The sequence below is a fragment of the Malus domestica genome, chromosome 16, assembly GCF_042453785.1.
Source record: "Malus domestica chromosome 16, GDT2T_hap1".
NCBI classification, from domain to species: domain Eukaryota; kingdom Viridiplantae; phylum Streptophyta; class Magnoliopsida; order Rosales; family Rosaceae; genus Malus; species Malus domestica.
The window spans coordinates 17,511,505-17,523,171 of NC_091676.1; the positions used below are offsets into that span (position 1 = coordinate 17,511,505).

The following is an 11,667-nucleotide window of genomic DNA, read 5'->3' on the forward strand; positions in this document are numbered from 1 at the left end:
ATTGAGGTTTGGAGGAAACATGTGGGTAAGTATCGGGTACTTGTGAATGAGGGGTGGGATTCATTAGACAAAACGAAGATGGATAGGGTGCGGGAAGGAGTTAGTGTGGCATGAAGGTGGAGGAAATTGACTTTTGAGACGTTAAAGATTAATTGTGATGGCTTGTGGAACTCAAACACATGACTTGGGGAATATGGTTGGGTTATTCGAGACTTTGCAGGTTGTTTGAGGAAAGCAGGATGAACGGGGATGAGGGTTTTTAATTCGACTTTCTTGGCAGAAGTAGAGGCTATTCGCGTGATGCTTATACCAAACTGACACGCCCCAACCCAGATATCCAAATGACACTTGGATGGCATGTGTTGGCCAACACCTAAGTGTGATGAAAGCCATAAGTGTGTGAATATGTGAGAATATAAAGGAACAAGCATTTAAAAAATTACATAAGAAACAAGATTCACAAGAAGATGCAACATTAAAAAGCAGTAGTGATTGTAATCCAATTCAAACATAACAAAAACAGGATATTCAACGATCATGAATATGTTAAGAGCATACTACTAAACAAAAGTGCCATAGAATGGTAAAACAACAAGTAACAAAGATCATGAAAAGAATCCATACTCAAGTGGAGAGATGCAAGGTCACTGATAGAGAAATGCCTTGAAACTCAGGTCGTACTCTTCGTCGCTATGTCCTGAGGGGGTGCAAAATAGAAAAGGTGAGTGGACCATAATTTGTATTAATACTAATAATAGGAAAACCATTTTATTTATGAACATACTAACCCCTTATTTTGAAAACGCATATAATACTACATAATAGATTTTCTGAAAACTTAGCATGCACTAAAAATCATTTGTAAAACATGTACGTGTAAAACAATGCTCGATGATGGTGCTATTGCCACCCGAAGGCAAATTCGTAAATCTCATCCATACTGTATTCTCTAGGGGTATCATAGTCGCCCGTAGGCAGTATTTGTCCATCACCCGAAGGTGAAGCTGAATAACATGTCCATCACCCGAAGGTGAAACTATATAACATGTCCATCACTCGAAGGTGAAGCTGAATAAAAAAGCATACATACACACCGACACTAGTTGTGACTAATGAAGTTGTTCGACACTGCTTTCGACAGTGAAGCTGGGGGTATAAATATCTCACGACTCCTCCACTGTGTCTTATGGCCATGGACTAATACCCGTGGTGTGTGAATGTGCCATATGATAACCCACTAGATACGTATCGAAAACATATTTCAAAATCCCATATCAAATCCGGAGTTCAAAAGCTCAAAACCTTATTTCATCAATCCATGATAGCACATATTCATAAATTCGTAAAATAAATCATATTCGAAAGCCATAAAATTTCATATACCGGAATCCAATGATTCATAATCTTTCGTAAAACATAAATTCGATAAATCATAAATATTTCGTAAAAGCAATTTAAAGAAACCATAAATTCTCCGTAAATCATATTATAAAACATGCTCAAATCATGAAATATGAAATGCATGCTAGGTTAATATTTTATAAAAACATGTAAGTTTAAAAGGGGTCCACTCACAAATAGTCGTCTACTGTAAAACCACTCGAACTAGGATGAACTGGATCGCTTCCAACTATTGTACCTAAACACAAAGAGAGTACATTTAATAAAAATTTACTAAAACGATGGAATTTCAAAAAATGGATAGTGGATTTGGATTCGGCACGTCGAATAACATAAAGAAGGACCTCAAGTTCCCTCATGCGTTGCCGCACACGCTGCCACTAAATGGCAGCCCGAAAGGCCATGCGTCGCCCCGAGATGAGTTGCCAGAAAGGTCACGCGCGCCCATGTTCACCCACACTTGGCCCATGCGCCAACCGTGGAAATGGATTTCTGTATTGGGTTTAGAGTTGGGCCAGATTAGGTTGGGTTGGGCTACTTCGGGTCGGGTTTGGCCTTTAAACTTACAGGTCAACGGACCCAGCAAAAAGAAAGGTCGGAATTTAGCCGAGAGTTTTCTCAACTTCGTTTTGGGGTCAAAACTCAACAAAAAACAATGATTAAAAAATAATATTGAAGCTAGAGACATGGAGGACAAGTTCGTACCAAAATGAGGCCAAGTTATTGTCAGCTTTGGCTAGAAATTCCCTATAAACCCGTGGTACATGCCGGAAAAACTAGGAAAGGTTTCCTCCGAGTATTCCTGCGTCCAAAACCATCTCAAAATGTCTCAAAAACTACCTAATCACCCTACCAAACCTGATCTAGGAGTATTTAAGCGTGAAATCGACTTACCTCGTAGGAAAATCACGTGCATAATGATTGTGCACAATACTGAGAAGGATAGATAGTGGGATCGATGAGGTAAGGGAGATAAGGGAGGGTCCAGGTGGTGAGAATGGTGTGATTGTGACGGTGGTGGTCAGTGTGCACGTATGTATGTGTGTGTGAGCTTGCTGGAAATGAGAGAAGAGAGTAGAGATGAGAGAGAGATAGATAGAGAGAGAATGAGAAGGTTCTAGAGTAAGAGAGAGATCACAGGAATGAGGGGAAAAAGGCACCAGAAATGGGGTGCCATGTGTCACCCATGTAAAGGTCCAAGATGGGGAAATATCTCCACTTGCAAAATTACCAAATGGCCCTTATCATTCAAAAATCGTAGAAGCTTTGTTTTAGCTCCCAACTCGATTCCAATCATGCCTTCGTGTTTGTATCGATGAGAGTTATGAGAATAGAATAAGTAAAACTCTAAACCATTAGCGAATGAAGGTTAACGAAAGTCAACCTTTTCGTCACTAAGGGTATTTTCGTAATTTTACCCATTTAAAACATAAATTTCGATACGAGTCGTTACACTTGTTCTGTAAGGATGAAGGATATACGAAACCCGAGATTGAATCAGATGCCCATATGTTGATTTGAATGTTTAACAAGGAGATTGAAGTAGAAGCTGACTTGGAAAGCTAGTTTTTTGATATTGAATTGCTGGTCAAGCATATTGGGGACGTAAATATTGAGTTTGTGTCGCAGGGTAGCAACCTTGTTGCCTACGCAGTTGTCTTTTTTACTGCCAAACATGGTGGTCTATTTGTTTGGGACGAGATAAGCCCAAAGTTCTTGTTTAATATTCTCACTACGGATGTAAATATTTCGATTAGATTATAAATAAAGCGTATCTTTTGACAAACCTAAAAACAACTTCACTACAATAGGTGTAACCCGAGCAAGTTGAAATGTCAATTCAGCTTTGACTCATAATTAATTTGTTTGTGTTTGGTTTTTGATTCTATTTGGGGTTGGAAAAATGCCTAAGATAAGTAAACGCTGCCATTTTGTGAAACATGCATCATGCCTTCTTCCCAAGGCGATGCCTTCCCGGGTTAGCCTTTCATAGCCGCCACTTTTGATAGTAGGCCTCATGGCTTTCACGTGTTGAACTTCTACTTGAGCTAGGAAGGGAAAGTTAACCATTAATGCATGCCTGTTTGGATTTTAATGTAATTACAAGGCTGGATGACTTTGGTTTCTCCCTAACTAAGTTGGTCAACTCCTTAAGGAAAAGGGGCAACTTAAGTTTGGTTCTCTCTCAAGCTTACCTACGTGGACTTCAAAGGCTATGAGATTGGATATTTGGGCTCTCTAGTAGCCAAAAGTCTTTCATAATCTTAACTTCACATAGGCCCGATAAACTTTCGTAACCATGCACACCACAATTCACTTGACAAGCCTTGGACATGTGAGTTGGGTTTATTTTAGCATGAATAGTGATTAGCACGATAAAGTTTGATGTGATGGATATGTATGGGCACAATGTGATTTATATTTGGGCTTGGCATGAGGCTCGTATAGCGATCGGGTCTCGAGAATTGATGAGGTTTGCATGTGATATTTTTTAACCTCAACAACAGTTTGTTAGTTGTCTTATTTTGTAAGAAACAAAAAGCAAAAACTTTTCTTCCCAATATTGTATGAATGTCACATGTTTGAATTGATCTTCATTAGAAAAATAAAAGGGTGAGCGATATGGAAAATTTGTTGTTAAAAGAAAAACATTATGGATTTATGAATGTGTCATGACAAATTAAATATACAAATTTCGGGTGCAACATTTACTCTTCTTCAAAGCACCTAAGTTTTTCTTTTGTGGAAAAAAGAAACACACATCTTTAAATCACCAAATACTTTCTCAATCTAAACTGCCAACTGTCAAACACATCATTTGCCACGTGGTAATCATCACCTAATAATTAAATTTATTCATCGTACATCATGTAGTCAGAAATTATTTTAAATATTTTTATTTAAAATTAAATACAAATAGTACCTGATAAAAAAGATTCGAAGGTTCTGTCGGTAATTCTTCCCCTCACCCTCATACACGTCTCCGCAAACACGGAACTAGGAAAACGCCGTCGTATAATCCATGCCCATCAGTCTCCAGTCGTTTTTGCCCCTCCCCCATTTTCCTCGCTTTGGAAACTCCTCCCCAATTCCCAAAGCTATCCCCTCTTCGGTAACTCCGCCCAACTCTCCCCTTTTAAACTCTCCACCTACTTCCTCCGTGACCGTACACCGCCGGTCAACACCAGTCACAATGTCGCAGTCCGTACATCTCCTCACCCCTTCCGACCTCGCCATCCCAAAACACCACTCCTCCTTCCTCTCCACCTTCAATCGCCGGTTGTCGGTCACCACCACCACCACAACCGCTTCCCCTTTCTTCCCAAAGCTCTCCATCAGAGCCTCCTCCTCCGATCGCAAGCCTTCCGTTCTCGTCACTGACAACGGCACATCCTCCTCGGGGCTCCAATCCTCTGCTTCGCACGCCGACCATGCTCTCTCCAGCTCCATCGAGGTCGACGCCGTCACCGAAGCCGAGCTCCGGGAGAACGGATTCCGCTCCACCAGGCGCACCAAGCTCGTATGCACCATCGGTCCCGCCACCTCCGGATTCGACCAGCTCGAGTCGCTCGCTGTCGGCGGCATGAACGTAGCACGCATCAACATGTGCCACGGCACCCGCGAGTGGCACCGCGAGGTCATTCAGCGCGTCAGGAGGCTCAACGAGGACAAGGGATACGCCGTCGCCATCATGATGGACACCGAAGGCAGCGAGATTCATATGGGTGATTTGGGTGGCGCCTCCTCCGCCAAAGCCGAGGTCCGTTTGTTTGCTTCTTTGTGACATTTCATCAAGCACCTTATGTGCAATGTTTCATGCTGAGTGCTGATTAGTTTGGTTTTCGAATGTACAGGATGGTGAAGTATGGACTTTTAGTGTCAGAGCTTTCGGCTCCGCTCTCCCCGAGCACACCATCAATGTGAATTATGAAGGTTTTGCTGAAGGTAATTAAATTAGATCACCAAATTTCTTAAATTTTTAATCTTTTCCCGCTTTGTTTTAGTTGAAATGCGAAATTTGATGTATGATATGATGCTTGCAGATGTGAAAGTGGGGGATGAACTGCTTGTGGATGGCGGGATGGTGAGGTTTGAGGTGATCGAGAAGCTTGGTCCTGATGTTAAGTGTAAGTGTACTGATCCTGGTTTGTTGCTGCCTCGGGCTAATTTGACTTTCTGGAGGGACGGGAGTTTAGTGCGAGAACGCAATGCCATGCTTCCCACAATTTCGTCTAAGGTTTGCTCATTATTTTCGTTCTTTTACATAAGAAAAACATTGAGGGACTCATCGGTTGATGTATGTATTGAATTTCTTAATGTTATTTTTTGTATGCGACTTACATAGTGAGTAAAATGCATAACGATGCCCTGACGAGCCTTCTGTATGTTCCAACTTCCGAATACATATATTTGTCTAGTTATAAACTATGATTGACAATTTGACATTATAAATTCCACAGGGGCTGCATTCCACTCTTTACATTGTTTTTCGAACCGTATTAGCAAGGCTTTCGAATGTGCAAGCTGAATATTGATACATTTGATGTGTCCATTAGGAATTATCAAATTGTTCAAATTGAATTTTTGAATGCATATATGCATCTTCAATCACGTCTAGTGATGGTTCTGTTGCATATGCTTTTGTTTCAATATTTGTTAAAGCTTGTTCAAAACTAGTTAATTATTTAATGCCATTACTTTGAAAAGAGGAGAATAAGTTTTGAAAGGCTGAGCTAAAAGTCTAAGACTACACTATTATAATCATCTTTTCTTCAACTTCCACATGTTTATTTTCAGTTTTGAAATGACTTTCGTTTTTAAGATTCTCAAATTTAAATTATACTACTTTCTTCTGGTAAGCACAGCTTTATCATATTATTACTATTTGGTTAACTCTATTGTTGGTTTGTAAGCATGGAGTTATGGTTTCAGTGCATTAGTGTCTTCTGATATGAAGCATCCTTACCTACAGATTTCGTATCACAAAGATGGATCTTCTCTTGAGCTAGATTACATAAAGGAATCCCAAGTTTTGAATATTTTCATAATTATTAATTCGTGTCACAATCTTAAATTGGTCATAAGGCTAATTCTATACTCTAATAACCCTGTCTGGACTCTGGGGTGTGGTCTGGTCATACTTCGATTCTTAAAAGCATAATCATGAATTGGCAAACTTTGAATAGTGTATATCATTTGTGCTTGTGTATGCTAGCAATGATATGCATTTGTGATTGTTCTTCATTTCTTCTGTTATTGCTAAAATGTACTTGTGTATTATTTCCACATAATAATATTGGTAAGTTCTTTAAACTTATCTTTTGTTCTCACACTCTGAGTTTTCAATATATTCAGGATTGGTTGGACATTGATTTTGGGATTGCAGAGGGTGTTGATTTTATCGCTGTATCTTTTGTCAAGTCTGCGGAAGTGATTAATCATCTTAAAAGCTATATTGCTGCACGGTCACGAGATAGGTAAAGAACTTAAGTCTTAAATACGTATATTATACATATACATATACATATTATATTTCGTGGTCATATGTTTTCGCTTCATTATGAAGCCTCCTTCATGTTGTTCCTATTGAGTATTGAGTCAGTGCTCCTGTTAGGCCATCTTCAACCGAAAGGGGGCCAAAGGACCATGTTTAGCCCTATAGCCTTACAAGAAATTATTTTTTAATGAACAATGTTAGGCCATATTTTGTACCATCTACAACCAAAGGGGCCAAAAGCCATAGGCCAAAACATAGCCCTTTGACAAAAAACTCTTCTCCAACCGGAGGGGGCTATTTTTTAATATGTTCTATAATGAAAAGGACCTCCGAACAATAACCAACCAATAATAAAAAAGGTTGTACCTAAATCAATGTATTAAAAGGCAAAGGCATAGGAGAGGCGTTCCATGGATAGCTCCGCCTAGGCATGAGGCGAAGCCTCACGGGACCTAAATAATTTAATATATATTGTATATATAATTACATATTGAGATTAGAATACTAAAAAACTTGAATTTTGAAACAAATTATGGTGGTTTGGAGAATTTTGAAACAAATTGAGGTATGAGATTGGAATAAATTTGAAATATAGGATTGGGATTGAGAATTTAGGGTTTGAGGAATTGGGGAATTGTGGAATTGGGGATGTGGTGAAATATAGCAGAGAGAATCAGGTATTGGTTGGTTACAGAGAAAATGGGATATTGGGTGGTGAAAATAGCAGAGAATTGGCAGAGAAGGACTGCAGTGATTATAAAAAAAAATTAAAAAATTAGACTTGGCCAAAACGACGTCGTTTTGGGCCAAGTCTTTGTAAAAAATAAAAAACCTTTCTTCTTCCTCGCGTGGTCGTCTTCTTCGTGAAGACGCCGCTGCAACATAGTTAAAGAGCACAGAGTTTTCCAGAAAATTTCAGATTTCAAGCAAGATTTTGGATAGCAGAAATGCCCAATCAACGCCTCAGGCGTGCCCCGATGAAGCCTAGGCGAGTTTCTGCCCAATCCAAGATAACAGAGGCGAAATTGACGAAGCCCCACCTCCAAGGCCGCCTAGGCGTGCCCCGAGGCGCGTCTTTAAAACACTGACCTAAATCAACGTCACTAAATAGTTTAATGTTAGGTTTATCAAATAAATTTAATTTAATTACGTATATATGCAACATTCCACTGGACCAACCCCAACGATACTTTGGCTCTTGCATGCGTCCTGGTTGTATTATTAATTTTTTTAAGCCCAAATTAAGGTTTAATTATTAGTCTGTCCCCATGCATGGTATAATTCTTTTTGCAAAAGTACATAATATAAGAAAAAAAAAAAAAGGTCGTACCCAGTGCACAAGGCTCCCGCTTTACGCAGGGTCTGGGAGAGGTGAATGTCGGCTAGCCTTACCCCCATTTATATAAGAAAAATATATAAATAATATTATGAAATTTTAATAGTCAATACTGGGGATGGGATTACTTGCAAAATAAGCAATTAAAATGTTTATTTTGTGTATGAAAAGAAGAGATAATTAATTAACTTTTTGCTAAAGCTGCTTTAATTAATTAAGTTGATGCATCACTTAAGAAGAGGTTCTGCTGCAATATTGTTTCTTTCAATCGATATGTGATTAAGCATGGAACTTGTCTGGTTTATGGGACCAGAAGGCGCTGGCTGGGCTGCTGCATCGGGCTGGCTGGCCTGGTGTCTTATTTATGGCCTGGTGGGGCCCACAAGCCCTTTGGCCTAGCCCTCGGTTGGAGACAGTTTTCGTGTCAAAACGGGCTATATTTTGGCCGATGGCCCTTTGGCCGGGTTGGTTAGAGATGGCCTTAGTTCTTTCAGTGTTAAGAGATTTGATATTTCTTTCCACCACCTATATATATTGTGTAAGGTTTGTGGTTTGTGAAATTTCTTTTAATATGTTGCTTGTGCGATCATTTTGATTGAATAATTAAAGGTTAATATACCTATTTGCCACTTGAATTAGATATACTGAGATATATATCATTCCTACTGAATATTTTGTTCTACTTTGTCCAAGATGGTTAACATGTGTTCCTCATTTAAGATAATTTTTTTAAATCATTTTGCTGCAGCGATGTTGCTGTCATTGCAAAGATAGAGAGTATTGACTCGCTAAAGAACTTGGAAGAGATCATTCAAGCATCAGATGGAGCAATGGTGGCAAGAGGAGATCTCGGTGCTCAGATACCACTAGAACAGGTCCCAGCAGCCCAGCAAAAGATTGTTCAAGTCTGTCGGCAGCTAAATAAGCCAGTCATTGTGGCTTCTCAACTACTTGAATCTATGATTGAATATCCTACACCCACTAGAGCCGAAGTGGCTGATGTTTCTGAAGCAGTGAGGCAGCGCGCTGATGCTTTGATGCTTTCTGGTGAGTCGGCTATGGGCCAGTTCCCAGAAAAGTCATTGGCTGTTCTTAGAAGTGTTAGTCTGAGGATTGAAAGATGGTGGAGGGAAGAGAAACGTCATGAAGCTATGGAACTGCCAGCTATTGGAACTTCATTTTCTGACAGTATTTCAGAGGAGATTTGCATTTCTGCTGCCAAGATGGGTAAGTATTCGCTAAATACGTTTCTAAGTGAGTTAAGCTAAGCAGTTATCTGTTTGTTTGTATGTATAATAGTACTAAGGTTAGGGAACTCCCTGGGTTGGTCGTGTCTGTCAATATAAACTACTTATAATAGATCTACACTGAGAGTCTTGATGTAAAAGGCTCCTGTGTTCTCTTAGGGTGGATTTATGCCAGGATTTCCATCTAGTGTAGTATAAATCACATCTTTCACTATAAGCAATAAACGAATAACAAAAGCAAATTTCTCACTTATACCAAACACACACACCCACATGAAAGTAATGTTGAGATAATCATATGTGATTTATGCATTTTGGTAGCCACATTGTATCTGGATTCTTTGTTCCGAAATGTTTTCGTTTTTTTATTGTATAAAATGCACCTCCTAAGTTGCAGCGAAGCTGAACCAACATATCCAAATGACATAAAAAATAATCTATTTTCTCATCTTATAACTGTTTTTTGGGATAGCATTTTGGCTGCATCTATTTTAAACATTTTGGCTGCATCTATTCTCAACCTCCTCCTAAGATGGCTAATTCAAAGGAATGATTATATTAGTATTGAGTTTATTGATCCTTTCTGTTGAATTATTTTCTTGTTTTAGTCATTGCTTTTTCTGCATTTGGAACAATATCTTGATGTGGTTTGCATTTTGCAGCCAACAATTTGGAGGTAGATGCTCTTTTTGTCTATACAAAGACAGGCCACATGGCATCTCTCTTGTCTCGCTGCCGGCCAGACTGCCCAATCTTTGCTTTTACTAACACGACATCTGTACGGAGACGTCTGAACCTACAGTGGGGTCTGATACCGTTTAGGGTGAGCTTCTCCGATGATATGGAGAGCAACCTTAATAAAACCTTCTCGCTGCTGAAGGCCAGGAATTTGATCAAATCAGGCGACCTTGTTATTGCTGTCTCAGACGTCTTGCAGTGCATCCAAGTTATGAATGTTCCTTGAAAACTGGATTTCGATTAGCTTGGAAACATTTTCTCGATCCTTCTAGCTTGTGTCATCTATCAAACTGCTAAGTTAATTGCTTTTGGTTGAAAGAAAAAGGGGGAAATCTGGAGGTGACTCAGCCTTCCCCTAATGATCTTCCCGGAGCAGGCCTCAAGATCCATCGTAAAGTTCAGAGGAGCTGCCTGGTATTGTTCATTAATTACCTTGCGAAATTAGTTTGCTTAATTAGTTTTAGGGTTATGACGAGAACCGTATCGTTGAAAGGCAGAGAAATATCTTTATGTTTTGGGATTACAGAAATAATGATCCTATGTGTTGTTTTGATGTGTCTCTAAAATTCGATCAAGCATGATCAACAATTAACCATTTTCAAGTTACTGTTTAATGTCACCCCACTGGTTTCTGAAATTGAGTGTATTTGGGTTACTCATGTTGTTGAAATAAGTGGATGCAATTCATTTAGATCATTGTCATTTTATTTTTTCACGTAGCCACATTGATTGGATTGCAATGTGCTTTTCATCGATGCATTCGAGTTTGAATCTCTTTTTATAATAATCTCAAGTAGAATAATGTACAAATATAACTTCATAATATCATCAAATATGTAAGCTTGGGCAGTCATGGCTGTATTGGGCTTTGAGCGAATATTCCCTTTTTTCTCAATTGCATATTGGTGTGAAAATTCTAGATAAGAAATGAGTACGGTGGCATATATTCAAGCAATAAAATATATGTACAATGAGCAACGACTTATCAAGAACTTAAGGATAAATTGAAAGTTTTCACATAATCATATGATTACACAAAGGTTCATCTTTACGTCCTCAATCTTTTTGTATTAGTAATGGACAAGTTAACATGACATATTCAAGATGATATCACTTGGTGTATGTGGAGTGCAAGTTCAGTGGGGGTCCAAATGAGATAGGAGAGAGAAATAACGATCAGGAAGTACCAAAGAATAAACACTTTCGTTATCTTGGATTCTATCTTGCAAAAAGACGGAGAACTAGATGAAGATCTCAACCCTAGAGTACAAGTTATGAAGTGAAAGAGTGCATCATGTGTGCTGTGCAGTTGTCGTATCCCACTAAAACTTGAGGAAATTTTTTATAGGACGACAATAAGTCCATCAATACTTTATGGCATGAAATGTTGGCTAATAAAAAAATAGCAAGTGGAGAAAATAAATGTAGTAGAGATGACAATACTCTGT

General features: G+C 39.0%; 1 protein-coding gene across 1 annotated transcript; it reads left to right on the forward strand.

Moving 5' to 3' along the window:
- Window positions 1-4,332: 4,332 nt before the first annotated feature.
- Window positions 4,333-10,910, forward strand: LOC103425723 (pyruvate kinase isozyme A, chloroplastic-like). Its single transcript, XM_070816232.1, has 6 exons — window positions 4,333-5,161; window positions 5,256-5,346; window positions 5,445-5,638; window positions 6,757-6,878; window positions 8,983-9,461; window positions 10,144-10,910. The coding sequence occupies exons 1-6, from the start codon at window positions 4,424-4,426 to the stop codon at window positions 10,443-10,445; spliced, it is 1,926 nt and encodes a 641-aa protein (XP_070672333.1). The 5' UTR covers window positions 4,333-4,423; the 3' UTR covers window positions 10,446-10,910.
- The last annotated feature ends 757 nt before the right edge of the window (window positions 10,911-11,667 follow it).